The sequence below is a fragment of the Pyrus communis genome, chromosome 14, assembly GCF_963583255.1.
Source record: "Pyrus communis chromosome 14, drPyrComm1.1, whole genome shotgun sequence".
NCBI lineage: Eukaryota > Viridiplantae > Streptophyta > Magnoliopsida > Rosales > Rosaceae > Pyrus > Pyrus communis.
This window is the reverse complement of record NC_084816.1, coordinates 6,688,977-6,705,937: the sequence shown is the minus strand read 5'-3', so window position 1 is coordinate 6,705,937 and position 16,961 is coordinate 6,688,977. Positions and strand designations below refer to the sequence as shown.

Sequence of the window (16,961 nt, the reverse complement as noted above, 5' to 3'; positions counted from 1 at the left end):
CCTTGCATATATGTAGTTTCCATAATATAACATATATATAAGCGAAATCAAAAAGGAAAATTTATATGGTTGACTACACCAACTTGATTCAAAATTAAACCTCAAAAGCATATATACAATATACTTCCATGGGCATGCCACACCAACATGATAGGAAGCTTTGAAGTTCTCTGTTTCCTTAATCCTGACTGAAAATTGAAAAACACACAAGACAAAGAGAGAACATGAACTACAGAGGTGGTAAATTAGCTCATTGGTTGTTAATGGATACCCATTAACACCTATTTAGTTTGATTTTACCATAAATCATCATCATCATTACGAATCTCACATTTATATTATGGCAAAATCAAATCAAATAGTTCTTAACTGGTATCTATTAACAATCCGATAGGTTGATCTGCCACCTCTAATTACAACTAGTAATGCATAAAACAAAGTGATCTGCATCTGATGGCTGGCTGGTGCAGCCGATCAGACCAATGTTATTATACAGGTTAGAAGCTCTCCTTAATTTAAACACTATTTCACATATAAACAAATCTTAACAAATAAAATCCTAATCACATCAGCCAGTCAGAGATGCTTTTCCATATTCATAGCATGACAGAAATTGGTGATCACCACTTGGTGTAGGAAGAAACATATTCTTACTCTCTTCTTCTTCATCCATTTTCCAAAGCAAGTCGGAACAGTATTCCCACGGCGTCGGAGAAACCATTAGAGGACAAGAAGAAAGGTTGCCATCATAAACTGGTTCAATAATGTTCATTTCTGGCAGATTGATGTCCTTCCATATATCGTCTAGTGAGTACTCCCTTTGCTCCCTTTTCTCGTCTTCTTTCGCTTCGTCTCCTCCTCCAGTTTTCTTTCCTCCTGATGATGCTTTGGTTTCCTTCCCACCGGTGTCGTAGAAGCTTGCCCCTCCTTCAGCTGTGGTGATGTTTGATGAGGAGGAACAATTGGAATAAGATGATGAGGGAGACACTGCCCTCTTTTTCTCTTGCGCCTTCTTCCTCATATGAGTCCTCCAGTAGTTCTTGATCTCATTGTCTGTCCTCCCAGGTAATTTTCTAGCAATTCGTGACCACCTGCACAAAAAATTTCATTCTATGTCAAGTAAATTCAAATTCAGAAGAACTGAAATTTAGGGTTTCTAAGAAAATTCCGGATTTTTATGTTATAAGGCTGTGAATCAAAATCCTATGTTCTGGATTTAAATATAATTTCTTTGTCCTGATCATAGTCTGGAAACATAGCATGTTAGAGTCGGACGATTGAAATGTTTAGATAACGGAAAACAAATGACGATAAACATGAATTAATAATTGAGATGCTTTGTTTGTTTAGGTCAAACCTATTTCCCCATTTGGTGTGAAGCTCAAGCACAAGGCGCTCTTCTTGAGGAGTCATCTTTCCTCTTTTGAGGCCAGGATGCAAGTAATTAACCCATCTTAACCTGCAACTCTTACCTGTTCTTTTCAAACCTACAAGTAACAAAACCACGCCATACATATGTTGGTTAAATGGTAGCTCCTTGCAAAAACCGACCATCTCCAAATAACCATACCTATTATCTGTCTCCCGCCACCTTCAAACCTGAAACTTTGGCTATGAAATCCCATCGCCTGTCTCCAAACAGGCCCACAAAGCACACCAGCTGGAAGTCCTCTTGCTCAGTCCATGGCCCCCTTCTGATTTGTTCTTGATCTTGCACCATTTTCATCACTAACAATTATGCTCCTTTGATGATTCCTTTCCCGTTTTTCTTCTCCTTTTCAATTCCCTTGGGCCTTTTTCTCTCTGATTCCTTCTTCTGCTGTTTTCTTCTTTTTGTACATTGAAGCTTTGCTGTCCAGTACTGATACATATACTACCCATTTTCCATGTTGAGTGACAATGATTATTGTATGTGATTATAATATTGCTGATAATGCATCTTGCCATCTTCACCGTCCATGTGTTCCACGCATGCTTTTTTGTGGTAAGGAACTTTATCGATCTGATGTCAGCCACTTTGAATGCAATAATCGAAGCAAGAGATTGATCCGTTGGTGCAATTCTCATAATGTATTCATATCATAGGCCTATAACTACCCAATCGTACGAGTGAAGGCGCTACACAATCACTTGATCATATTCATCAAAATTAATACAAATTTAGTCACTAATCAATTGATTGTTGTGAGGAACTTCTCAAATTTTGTGAATTTGAGGTATTTAGTGTAGTTGATTCTTGTGTGAATCAAATTTATAACATGTCAGTATAAGTATTTGTTTGACGGACAAATGTAACAAGAGAACATTATTTCACATTACAAACTAAATATGAATGTTTCCACAAAGAAGATTAGCTTTGTCTTGGTATGGTGTGGAAAAAAAGGGAATAAACTGATGGAGATCACTAGTTAGCTTCTTCTTCTTCTTCTTCCAATTTGAGCAATTATGGATGTTAGTTAGTGACCCTTGACAATACTAGCCAGTGGCCACATGAGGTGTAGAATCCAAGGGAAAGTTAAAGCAGATGAGGACAAAGCTTGGAAAGTACTAGAATAGGAAGAAACTGTACTTTAGGTTTTACTGGTGCCCTAAGTGTGCCCTAGCTACTTTAAGACTTTCCCTTTTGTTCAATTAAAATGAGAAGATATATGGTCTGGTAGATTCATTTTCCTTCGTAGATATTACATGCTCTGAGGAATTTGTTTAATGCTTAGGTGGATTTATATTTTTCCGGCTTATGAAGATTTTTCGAAGTTTATGAACTTGATATGATGTGAGACTTTTCTTTATACTCTGGGATTTACGCTTTTCTCTCAATGCTTCATTTTTATCTTACCACAAATCTCTTTTTTAATCAAATGAGCTTATTTCTTCAGAATTGCTAGTAATTATTTAAAACATTTCTCTTTGTCAATCAAATAAGGCGTTAGTTGTATTTATTATAAATTTTTTAATTTTTCCAAATCAAGAGTAGTAAAGTAATGAAGCGTTAAAATTTTTTTTCTAACTTATACTCGTCCTCACTGCTTAGGCTAACGCTAGGGATTACTAACCCACTTTCTCATTCATGCATACTTTTTCTTTCTTGGGGCATCTCCAAAGGAAGAGGAAACATTTTGATGCAAATAAATACTCTGAGTAGCCTATGCGGCACTTCGCATTCAGTATTTGCCTCATGAAAAACTTGTCACCATAATGAATGAGTCAATTTGTTAGAGAAATGTCTAGAAAATATGATATGATTGTATTTGCCTCATGAAAAACTTGTCACTAAGAATGCATGATCTAACATATTTTCTAGATTAATCACTGCGCTAACTAATGACATGTTTACTTGTCGGAAATTAGAGAATTAAGGAATCATATAACTTTGGGGGAAGGAATGAGAAAGAAATCAACTACTTGTTCTCTATAGTGTTGGAAATACTCAATTAACTTCCTAAGAATCACGACAACTCGCCATAAAAAAAGTTAACTAATATTCATAGGGTGATATTATCCACACCCTTTGATACCTTACACACACATCTCTCAATTTTTAGTTGTCGGATCAAATTAATTGAAAAGAATCAAATGACATAAAATAACAAGAGGTGTGTGGATAGCATTCATATTCCCAAACTAATTCAAGTTTCACTTGTTTTTTAATTTGTGGTTTTGAGATATGTTTTTTTTACTGACCACGTTTTTTTTTTTTTTTTTTTTTTTGGTTTAGGAAGGACAACTGGTAGCAAGCCACGATTATCCATCCCTTCTAGGGGCTGTAAAGACTCACAAAGGCATTTCAGCCTTCCACTGGCCACAAGTCTATAGCTTCCACACCAGTAGCGAGTTTCGAACTCGAGACCTCCAATTTTTAGTTTTAAGGAAGTCTCGTAGTCCACCCTTTACCACTGGACTACCAGCACGTGATTACCACATCTTCTTGTTGGCTTTACTCATATGTTATTCGCATTCCCAGTTTGTATCTCTACTAAAAAATTATGTTCTAGTAGTATAACAAACTGAAAGTTTGAGCAACACTACTATAAATCTTACCCCAATTTTTTCAAATTTATATTAGGCGATGATTTCCATAGAACTTCCATACTCTATCTGCTAGAGCAAAACCACCTTATTAAACCAAGTGTTAAAGAGCCTCCTAGCTAGGAAAGAATGTGAATACCTATATTAATCTTGAATTAACAAATAGTTCCATGGGAGAAAATGATGCATCGCATGTTTACCCTTGTTTCCAACTCTCTCAAGTAGTTAATTAATGTCTAGATCTCTTGTTATTGGCAAATCTTAGACAAGATGTTACATCATATGTCACTATACTATACAAATTGTGAGATACTTGTGTTAAAAAATTTTAAAAAAATATATATATATTTCCTCCACTTAAATAATGACACATGGTGTACCACCCGTGTTCTTAACACAATGAAAAATTTATCCATTCCATACCTTGTTATTGGCAAACCCTAGATACTCCTTTCTCATTTCTCCCTCTTCCATACCTTCTTGTTGGCAACAAACCCTAGATACTTCCTTTCTCATTGCTCCTTCTTCCATACTTTGAATATCATGACAAATTTTAAGTATACATTGTCATATAGTGATGATTGATCATATCAAGATGTTGACTTGGTTGCTCTATGAAGTCATATATCAACTGTGGGGATAACCCATGAGCTCACACAACTTACAAATATCTCATTCCCCTAACGATTTAAACTGTTTCAAAATATTTAAGGTGAATTGTGAGCCTCGACAGCATTGCAGTTGTGAGCATGTAGACATATACCACTATACACATGCAAGACAATCTAAAAGGATGCTTATCAACTTATCTGATATCAAATTCTTAAAGGTGTCTCCAATTTATGGGATTAGACCCTCTGCATTTTCTTTGCCTAACATATTCATGAGGAAGTGGTAGTGGTAGACATAAAATATCATGAAATGAAGGTCTTCGCTTCTTCTTAGAGACATAGAAAGATACCCAAATTCTTTGCTCCATAGCTTTATAGCTTGAAAATCATTACATCATAATGTGGTTTTACTTATTTTTTTTTAAATCAAAATAAATGCCCAATCATAAAAATAAATTGGTTATATATAACCTATGGATTTTTTTTTTTTTTTTTTGTCAAACTATAGATTTGTTAGGTCAGATGTTAGATTAAGGAGCCGACAATGTTCTAACCCACATCGTAGTGCAAGGACAACACTCTCTCCACCACTGTGGTAGAGGGCCACTTGCAATCTATTGAGACAATTGCTATCTATTGAGACAATTGCTCATGATTACATTCCCACTACTAGAATCTAATGCTTGACTTAATGGATGGACCCAAATTCTGCAATTACATTTTTTTTTTTTAAGAAAATGTACAATATTCATTAACGGAATAGAACTTGTGCAATTACTTAATTATGATTCCTTATCATTTTCTTGACATTTCTATGTATGCATGTGTGTGGGTTAGGATCTAGGGACACACATTTTTTTGGTTCCTAATCTGTACATTTTTTTCAAGGATCAAAACCGTTTACATTATCAATTTATCATTCATGGATCATCCTTGCAAAAAATTAGATAAATCCAAAACTATTAAGATATTCATTTGCAGTGAAGAAATTTGATAAATACGGCTCTATAAATAAATACTAAATTTAATCAAACGGTCATATGACTTTGGATTTGGGTGATTTTTTTTGTAGAGATGATATTTTAGGGAAGACATAAAAGATAGACTATTGGAACGTTGAAATACATTACTGTGTATGCCTCGAAAAACGTATGTCCATTATTGTAGAGATTATGTATGTATGTATGTATGTATGTATATGTATATGTATATCCCTCAAATAGGCTTATTTAAGGGATCCCTTATTACACCCCCCCCCCCCCCCCCCCGGGGCGACTTAAATAAACAATTTGTTGTTCTATGTTGTCTTTGAGTTATATACCCTCATTTAATTCTAGTCATTGAATAAATGAAACTTTAATGAATAACTAAGCAATTTCCTTTCTTTGAGTTATCTGTTCTCGTATCCTAGACTATTAATAACAAAACTGATTCTTACAATGTATAAAATGAAAATTCCAATGACTTTTGCTACTTTAACCTTCCCAAGCACGATTTTTTTCTAGGCATTTCACTCAGAAAAAAAATTACATCGTATTTCAACAATCCAACTAATCATCTTTTATGTCTTCTCTAAAAAATCGTCTCTACAAAAAATAACCAAATCCAAAACCATTTGATCGTTGGATTAAATGGTAGTCATAATAATGTTTCTTTCAAAAACCTTATTCGTCTATTTTCTTCAATACAATTGGATGTCTTAATAGTTTTGGACTAATCTAAGTTTTTGCAAAGATAATCAATGAATGATGTACAGAATCACTGAAAAAAGGGAAAATTATAATTCCACAGTTTTTCTATACATGTGTGCTTTTTTAAAATTTGATTAAAGTGCATTAACCAATAGTCACCTCTATTTTTTAAAATTAAAAATAATTTTTGAATTTATCTTTTTATCTGCAGGATGCATTTTTCTTATTTAGTGGAAATATTAGTAAATTATATTTTCTCTTCTTCCAAATATGTTTTTTCGATCACAGTTTTTTTTTTTTTTTTTTTTGGTTATGCAAACATTTAATAATATTATTATTATTTTTTTTTTTGGTTATCCAAATGGTTTTTTCTTTTTTCAAATCGTTGGTGATCAACATAAAAGCTCCGTGTAATTTTTTCAATTTTTTTGTGAAATTATATTTTTTTTTCTGTTTTTTTTAAGTATAGTTGTTGACGAATTATTATTAGGTACAATACATTACGTATATATTATCTGTGGATACGTTTGAATTTACAAAAATCATTAATTGGTACGTTTATTTGCAATTTTGGTACGTTTGATTTGATACATATTGTTAATATTGGCACATTATTTTTATTTTGGTACGTTTTATTTTGTACATATTGTGTATTGGTACGTTTATATTATTCTCAATCATATTTTCTCTTAACGTACTAAAAGAAAAACTCATTTTGGTACGTTTTATTTTGGGGGATTTAAAAATATTTTAAACTATTTTGGAAAGAAAATATCTTAAATCGTAGATAATTATTGCTAAATTGTAGCATTATTGTGAAAATAAATTGAATCTAACCAACATTTTTTTTTTTTTTTACAATTATCTCTAACGGAGGAGAGTGTAATCAAAAAGCTAAATTATAGGAAATTTGTTACAATATAATGTGCATATAGCACCAAAATTATGACCAAAAAAAAAGTTTAATCAAATCACTAAAAAGCATGAATGTTTGATCTAGAAAATTCAAAACGAAGACGCTTGTATCAAAAGATCCTTTAAAAAAAGTTACAAAATAAACACCACAAGTGTACTTCAAATAAAATGATTTTAAAAATCCCTCAAAGGAAGGGAAGTCTCTATATCCTCAATATGTGTGTATGTATGGTAGTAAAAGATTAACAGTCCCAACTAATTCAAGAAAAAGGAGGACCAAGCAAAGTGGAAGTGATCTAATATTTTCTTAATCATTCTGTTCAAGATTTCAATAACTCCTTCCCCTCTGACTGTTCTCCAGTAGAAAAGAAAGGCAGAAAATGATTTCCCCTTTACAATTACAAAGATATGAATTTAACTACAATATTTTTATGTATTAATTTAATACAACCATCATTTCAATTGTTAAATGATAATAGTATTATATGTATTTTCACATAATTATATTTAATCCTCAGATGATTATAGCCAATCCTGAAAGATATATAGTAGATTCATATGTATAAATATTTATATGTATTTTGGGTAATAAAGAGGCTAATTGTCATTACGAAATCATAATTTGCTTCCTATAAGTAGCAATCACAATCAAATTAGGGTAAGCTTGTCAATCATATGGGAAAGTTGCCACCATCCGCAGCTATGGGACCGTTATTCCATAACACGATCATACAATTCTCTCCACACCACTACTTCCGCATACAAAGAACAGTTTGTACTATTATAATATTATATGTTGCCGGCTAAAGAACAAGGACAGATTTCAGCCCTAATTAGGTTAATCCGTACGATTTTGTTAATGATATAACATTTTTTAAATTATCGTGCCAGTTATTATAATTTCAAAAAAAAAAAAAAAAAACAGAGAGGGAGGCATCAACCATATGTATTACTTTTTCATATGTCAACTTGTCGGCCAAACAATAGCGCATTTTTATCTTACTCAAGTCCGTATAAGTCCGTAGATAAGGCAAAGCAACTGGGCCAATATTTACACACAACATAGATTGAGTTTCTTTTCAGATCTCACGCTCTAGAGTATGCAGACAGAGCAATTCGAGCTGTTTAATTTAAATCTTGCGATGTTCATTAACTCATTCACTGTTCCACCTCACACACAATCTCTCTCTCTCTCCAATGTCCATATATATATATATATATATCTATCTCTTGAAGGGTCCATATTGCTCTGTGGACTCCGAAGTGTGAGATCTGAAGAGGATCTCAATCACACAGTATGTAGGACTCACCAGAAAACAGTAATATTATATTCTTATTGTGAGAGTCTAGTGCACTATTATGTGTATACAAATTAATTTCATGAAGAGTCAACCTAACCAATGGTGTTTCAACCAAAAAAAAAAACCTAACCAATAGTGTTAACCGCCCTCTAATATTTTGGTCGCCTTTTCTTTTTGCCACAACATACATATGAAACAACTTTTCTTCCTCCATCAACGATTTTACCATCCTCGATCACCCTATATACCTAGTGATATATCATTCAACATTATTTTCAGGTTTTTTATGTGAAGCCTTGATTACCCTAAGGGACATTCTTCCTAAGAATATTCTATAAATACATTTCAACAATCAGAATCATTTAAATTTTAGATTCTCATTTAAGGATTATTTTGGTAAAAAATCACTAAATCCAAATTCATGGTCGTTTAAAACGTACAAAAAATCGTGGTTTATTAGATAAAGTTGAGATGTAAAAGCGGCTATCAAACGGATAAACAATTGTCCATTTATAGCTGATTTTTGACAAAAATAACCTTTGAAAAGAATATCTAGAAATTAAACAGTGTCGATCGTTAAACCATGCACACTCTAAAATAAGATGTTTTCAAGAAAGTTCGCATTGTATTAACTGGTGAGAGGAGAGTGAAGCAAATTAAAGAGGAGAGTGAAGCAAATTAAAGAGTAGAGTTAAGTGGGATGGCCCCGAGGGTATAGTGTACACGTCACACTGGTTGATCTTGCTGGCTAATCCTACCTTTTCCACTCCACTACAATTAAAACAAAGAATTTTATGCTCTAGTTTCTTCTATGCTGAAATCACCAATTCACCGCCACAAATTATAATCTTGTTAATTATTCTAATCGAGGCACATGATGCCATCTCCCACCGAACACATTTTTTGGAGAAAGATTTGGCTCTTTAAGGTTGAGAAGATACTTTTCTAATAATAAGATCATTTAGTTATCGAACGGTATAAAAACAAATGAATTGATTCGGTAAAAATATATAAACTGTGTATCTATTTTCTACAATTAATTGACTGAATAATCTTAGTTTTAATTGATTTTTTACAAAGAGATGACCTCTACAAAATAATTTATAATATAAACTGTTTCGATCGTGGGAACAAAGTTCTATAAATAAGTCACGATGTATTTTCATAAGGAACTTCTCATGAACCTTAAGGACCCAAGCTCTTCTCTTATTTTTATGATGAAGACTTCTCTTTAAACTTGTATGGCGCCTGCCAAATCGCTGATATTGAATCAGAGGAAAAGCCAACATTTTAATGTAGATATCGCGTGTGCTGTGTTGTTAGAGAAATAAACAAGATTTGTGGTCTTGAGAAATGGTTGCTAGCTAGCTGCTATGAAGTTTCCTCTTCTAGCAAATGCACAAAGCATAAGGGAAAAAATAGGAAGAACACGATAAATAATGCAGATTTTCAACACAAACACTCATGAGCTCTAGTAAAGTGGAAGATCCTAAACTCAAATCTTGATCATTATACTAGAAACCACTATACACGATATATATATATATAGGTATTATAGGAAGAAGAGTTTTCTTCTTCTTTTCTTTAAAGGAAATGAACAGAACAAGGGTTAAGAGTATCTCCAAGGAACTAGCTAGGTAAATGCATGTTGGCGCGCCACATCAGTAAAAATTCACTTCAGTTAACTAGATAAATATGCAATAGCTAGACAAATGCATTTTGGTGCACCACATCAGTAAAAATCCACTTCAGTGAACTAGCTAGCTAAACATGCCCTAGATAGGCAAATATATTTTGGTGCGCCACGTCAGTAAAAATTCACTCCTGTTAACTAGATGAATATGCGTAGGCAAAAAATCCAATGTCAAAACTATTTTGCCTTGTTGAGTAAGGAAAATTATACCCTAATTTTTTTTTTAAACAACGGCATATTTACAATACTAAAGGGTGAGGGTAGACTTGGCATTTTCAACCCGACCCGACCCGCTAAAATTAGTATTCGGGTAGGTGATAAACGGGTCGGGTGATTAACAGGTCAACCCGTTAATCACCCATTACATAACGGGTCATTTTGGGTGAACCCGCGAAACCCATTAACCACCCGTTATTACCTACGCATATTTATCTAGTTAACAGGAGTGAAGTTTTACTGATGTGGCGCACCAAAATATATTTGCCTAGCTAGGGCATGTTTAGCTAGCTAGTTCACTGAAGTGGATTTTTACTGATGTGGTGCACCAAAATGCATTTGCCTAGCTATTGCATATTTATCTAGTTAACTGAAGTGAATTTTTACTGATGTGGCGCGCCAACATGCATTTGCCTAGCTAGTTCCTTGGAGATACTCTTAACCCTTGTTCCGTTATATATATATCGTGTATAGTGGTTTCTAGTATAATGATCAAGATTTGAGTTTAGGATCTTCCACTTTACTAGAGCTCATGAGTGTTTGTTTATTTCTCTAACAACACATCACACGCGATATCTACATTAAAATGTTGGCTTTTCCTCTGATTCAATATCAACGATTTGGCAGGCGCCATACAAGTTTAAAGAGAAGTCTTCATCATAAAAATAAGAGAAGAGCTTGGGTCCTTAAGGTTCATGAGAAGTTCCTTATGAAAATACATCGTGACCTATTTATAGAACTTTGTTCCCATGATCGAAATAGTTTATATTATAAATTATTTTGTAGAGCTCATCTTTCTGTAAAAAATTAATTAAAATTAAAATTATTTAGTCAATCAATTGTAAAAAATAACTATACAGTTTATATATTTTTATCGAATCAATTCATATGTTTTTATACAGTTCGATAACTAAATGATCTTATTATTAGAAAAGTTTCTTCTCAACCTTAAAGAGCCAAATCTTTCTCAAAAAAATGTGTTAAGTGGGAGATGGCATCATGTGCCTCGATTAGAATAATTAACAAGATTATAATTTGTGGCGGTGAATTGGTGATTTCAGCATAGAAGAAACTAGAGCATAAAATTCTTTGTTTTAATTGTAGTGGAGTGGAAAAGGTAGCATTAGCCAGCAAGATCAATCAATGTGACGTGTACACTATACCCTTGGGCCCATCCCACTTAACTCTACTCTTTAATTTGCTTCACTCTCCTCTCACCAGTTAATACAATGCGAACTTTCTTGAAAGCATCTTATTTTAGAGTGTGCATGATTTAACGATCGACACTGTTTAATTTCTAGATATTCTTTTCAAAAGTTATTTTTGTCAAAAATCAGCTAAATGGACAATTGGTTATCCGTTTGATAGCCGCTTTTACATCTGAACTTTATCTAATAAATTACGATTTTTTGTACGTTTTAAACGATCATAAATTTGGATTTAGTGATTTTTTTTTGCCAAAATAACCCTTAAATGAGAATCTAAAATTTAAATGATTCCTATAGTTGAAATGTATTTATAGAATATTCTTAGGAAGAATGTTCCTTAGGGTGATCAAGGCTTCACATAAAAAACCTGAAAATAATGTTGAATGATATATCACTAGGTATATAGGGTGATCGAGGATGGTAAAATCGTTGATGGAGAAAGAAAAGTTGTTTCATATGTATGTTGTGGCAAAAAGAACAGGCGACCAAAATATTAGAGGGCGGTTAACACCGTTGGTTAGGTTTTTTTTTTGGTTGAAACACCATTGGTTAGGTTGACTCTTCATGAAATTAATTTGGATACACATAATAGTGCATTAGACTCTCACAATAAGAATATAATATTACTGTTTTCTAGTGAGTCCTACATACTGTGTGATTGAGATCCTCTCCAGATCTTACACTCCAGAGTCCGCAGAGCAATCCAGACTCTTCAGGAGAGAGATATATATGGGCGTTGGAGAGAGAGAGAGATTGGATGCGAGGTGGAACAATGGATGGGCTAATGAACATTGCAAGATTTAAATTAAACAGCTCGAATTGCTCGATTTGCATACTCTAGAGTGTGAGATCCGAAAAGAAACTCAATCTATATTGTGTGTAAATATTGGCCCAGTTGCTTTGCTTTATCCACGGACTTATACGGACTTGAGTAAGATATAAATACGCTATTGTTTGGCCGACAAGTTGACATATGAAACAGTAATACATATCGTTGATGCCGCCCCTCTCTTTTTTTATTTTTTGAAATTATAATAACTGACACGATCATTTAAAAAATGTTATATCATTAATAAAATGGTACGGATTAACCTAATTAGGACTGAAATTTGTCTTTGTTCTTTAGCCGGCAACATATAATATTATAATAGTACAAACTTTGTTTTTTGTATGCGGAAGTAGTGGTGTGGAGAGAATTGTATGATCGTGTTATGGAATAACGGTCCCATAGCTGCGGATGGTGGCAACTTTCCCATATGATTGACAAGCTTACCCTAATTTGATTGTGATTGCTACTTATACGAAGCAAATTATGATTTCGTAATGACAATTAGCCTCTTTATTACCCAAAATACATATGAATCTGCTATATATCTTTTGGGATTGGCTATAATCATCTGACGATTAAATATAATTATGTGAAAATATATATAATACTATTATTATTTAATAACTAAAATGATGATTGTATTAAATACATAAAAATATTGTAGTTAAATTCATATCTTTGTAATTGTAAAGGGGAAATCCTTTTCTACCTTTCTTTTCAACTGGAGAACAGTCAGATGGGGAGGAGTTATTGAAATCTTGAACAGAATGATTAAGAAAATATTAGATCACTTCCACTTTGCTTGGTCCTGCTTTTTCTTGAATTAGTTGGGACTGTTGGTCTTTTACTACAATACATACACACATATTGAGGATACAGAGACTTCCCTTCTTTTGAGGGATTTTTAAAATCATTTTATTTGAAGTACACTTGTGATGTTTATTTTGTAATAACATTTTTCAATGATTTTGTACATCGTTCATTGATTATCTTTGTAAAAATTAGATTAGTTCAAAACTATTAAGACATTCAATTGTATTGAAGAAAATAGACGAATAAGATTTTTGAAAGAAACATTATTATGACTAACATTTAATCCACGGTTAAATAGTTTCGGATTTGGTTATTTTTTGTAGAGGCGATTTTTGAAAGAAGACATAAAAGATGATCAGTTGGATTGTTGAAATATGATGTAATTTTTTTTCTAAGTGAAATGCCTAGAAAAAAAATCGTGCTTGGGAAGGTTAAAGTAGCAAAAGTCATTGGAATTTTCATTTTATACATTGGAAGAAACAGTTTTGTTATTAATAGTCTAGGATATGAGAACGGATAACTCAAAAAAAGGAAGTTTATTAGTTATTCATTAAAGTTTTATTTCTTCAATGATTAGAATTAAACGAGGGTATATAACTGAACAAAAATTTGTTTATTTGATCAACCTTTTGCGCGCGCGCATGTGGGATGGGGGGAGGGAGGGCTATAAAGGATCCCTTAAATAAGCCTATTTAAGGGAAATATATATATATATATATATATAATCTCTACAATAATGTATTTGGATGCACACTTTTGGACACATGTTTTTCGGGGGTACACAGTAATGTATTTCAACATTCCAACTGTCTATCTTTTATGTTTTCTCTAAAATATCATCTCTACAAAAAAATCACCCAAATCCAAAGTTATATGACTGTTTGATTAAATTTAATATTTCTTTATAGAGCTGTATTTGTCAATTTTCTTCACTGCAAATGAATGTCTTAATAATTTTGGATTTATCTAATTTTTTGCAAGGATAATCTATGAATGATGAATTGATAATGTAAACGGTTTTGATCCTTGAAAAAAAATGTACAAATTAGGAACCACAAAAATGTGTGTCCCTAGATCCTAACCCACACACATACATACATAGAAATGTCAAGAAAATTATAAGGAATCATAATTAAGTAATTGCTCGATTTCTATTCCGTTAATGAATATCGTACATTTTCTTATAAAAAAAAAAGAAAAAAGAAAAAAGAAAAGGTAATTGCAGAATTTGGGTCCATCCATTAAGTCAAGCATTAGATTCTAGTAGTGGGAATGTGACCATGAGCAATTGTCTCAATACATCCAAAGGTTGCAAGTGGCCCTCGACCATAGTGGTGGAGAGAGTGTTGTCCTTGCACCATTATGTGGGTTAAAACCAAGTCGGCTCCTTAATCTAACATTTAACCTAACAAATCTATCGTTTGACAAGAAAAAAAAGAATCCATAGGTTATATAGAACCAATTTATTTTTATGATTGGGCATTTATTTTGATTTAAAAAATAAGTAAAACCACATTATGATGTAATGATTTTCAAGCTATGTAGCTATGGAGCAAAGAATTTGGTTATCTTTCTATGTCTCTAAGAAGAAGCAAAGCCCTTCATTTCATGATATTTTATGTCTACCACTACCACTTCCTCATGAATATGTTAGGCAAAGAAAATGCAGGGGGTCTAATCCCATAAAATGGAGACACCTTTAAGAATTTGATATCAGATAAGTTGATAAGCATCCTTTTAGCTTGTCTTGCATGTGTATAGTGGTATATGTCTACATGCTCACAACTGCAATGCTGTCGAGGCGCACAATTCACCTTAAATATTTTAAAAGAGTTTAAATCGTTAGGGGATGAGATATTTGTAAGTTGTGTGAGAAAGGAGTATCTAGGGTTTGCCAATAACAAGGTATGGAATGGAGAAAATTTTCATCGTGTTTAGAACACGGGTGGTACATCATGTGTCATTATTTAAGTGGAGGAAAGATTTATTTTTTTAAAATTTTTTAACACAAGTATCTCATCACTTGTAAAGTATAGTGATATATGATGTAACACCCCGTCTAGGATTAATCAATAACAAGAGATCTAGACATTAATTAACTACTTGAGAGAGTTGGAAACAAGGGTAAACATGCGATGCATCATTTTCTCCCATGGAACTATTTGTTAATTCAAGATTAATATTGGTATTCACATTCTTTCCTAGCTAGGAGGCTCTTTAACACTTGGTTTTATAAGGTGGTTTTGCTCTAGCAGCTGATAGAGTGTGGAAGTTCTATGGAAATCATCGCCTAATATAAATATGAAAAAATTGGGGTAAGATTTATAGTAGTGTTTTTCAAACTTTCAGTTTGTTATACTACTAGAACATAATTTTTTAGTAGAGATACGAACAGGGAATGCGAATAACATATGAGTAAAGCCAACAAGAAGACGTGGTAATCACGAGCTGGTGGTCCAGTGGTAAATGGTGGACTACGAGGCTTCCTTAAAACTAAAAATTGGAGGTCTCAAGTTCAAAACCCGCTACTAGTGTGGAAGCTAGACTTGTGACCAGTGAGAGGCTGAAATGCCTCTGTGAGTCTTCACAGCTCCCAGAAGGGGTGGATAACTGTGGTTTGCCACCAGTTGTCCTCCCTTAAAAAAATAAAAAATAAAAAAATAAAAAATAAAAAGATGTTGTCAGTAAAAAAACATATCTCAAAACAATAAATTAAAAAACAAGTGGAACTTGAATTAGTTTGGGAATATGAATGCTATCACCTCTTGTTAATTTATGTTTTTTGATTCTTTTTAATTAATTTGATTCGACCACTGAAAGTTGAGAGATGTGTGTGTAAGGTATCAAGGGGCATGGATAATATCACCCTATGAATATTAGTTAACTTTTTTTATGGCGAGTTGTCATGATTCTTGGGAAGTTAATTGAGTATTTCCAACACTATAGAGAAAAAGTAGTTGATTTATTTCTCATTCCTTCCCCCAAAGTTATATGATTCCTTAATTCTCTAATTTCCGACAAGTAAACATATCATTAGTTAGTGCAGTGATTAATCTAGAAAATATGATAGATCATGCATTCTTAGTACCTACCACACATCTTAATAATCTCTTAAGTAAAGTGCTCTCCAACACTGTTTGGCAGTGAGGGAGCATAAAATTAACGATAAACCAAAGTGCATATATTTGCAGACTTGCAGTAAGATAAATAAGTGATGAGATAATCCTCATGCAACAGTCCATCAAGCAGTTAACATTACATAGGTGCCAAATCTCCAGATATTATGGACGACGCGCGTGCGGCAGCTACATGATTAGCCCCTATATTTTTGTTTTTGTTTTTTTTTTTTTTAAGAACTGGTAACATTTCATAACCAAGGCCGAAGCCAGGAGAACAAAGAAAGCCACTTAGGGCAAACAAAGATGAAGCATAAAATGAAGTAAGGGGAGTAGGAAAGGCATTGATACAGACAATAGCAACCCCTTACAACCCCCAAAAAACTAACTATGCGGACGAGGGAGACCGTCCTTGTTCAGAATTCTCATGAGCGAAGATGGGGGCCGATCAAGTCGTGCATCTCCACGCCACAGTGTGACACCTCGTAATCTACCGCTTCATTTGCCGATCTTGGGACCCAAAACCATGCACATGCATGGAA

General features: G+C 33.2%; 1 protein-coding gene across 1 annotated transcript; it reads right to left on the bottom strand.

The window, feature by feature from the left end:
* Positions 1-408: 408 nt before the first annotated feature.
* LOC137714089 (transcription factor MYB59-like) lies at positions 409-1,773 on the bottom strand. Its single transcript, XM_068453378.1, has 3 exons — positions 1,600-1,773; positions 1,358-1,487; positions 409-1,091 (listed from the first exon to the last, which is right to left on the bottom strand). Exons 1-3 carry the CDS (start codon positions 1,724-1,726, stop codon positions 569-571), a joined length of 780 nt encoding a protein of 259 aa, XP_068309479.1. The 5' UTR covers positions 1,727-1,773; the 3' UTR covers positions 409-568.
* Positions 1,774-16,961: the final 15,188 nt, after the last annotated feature.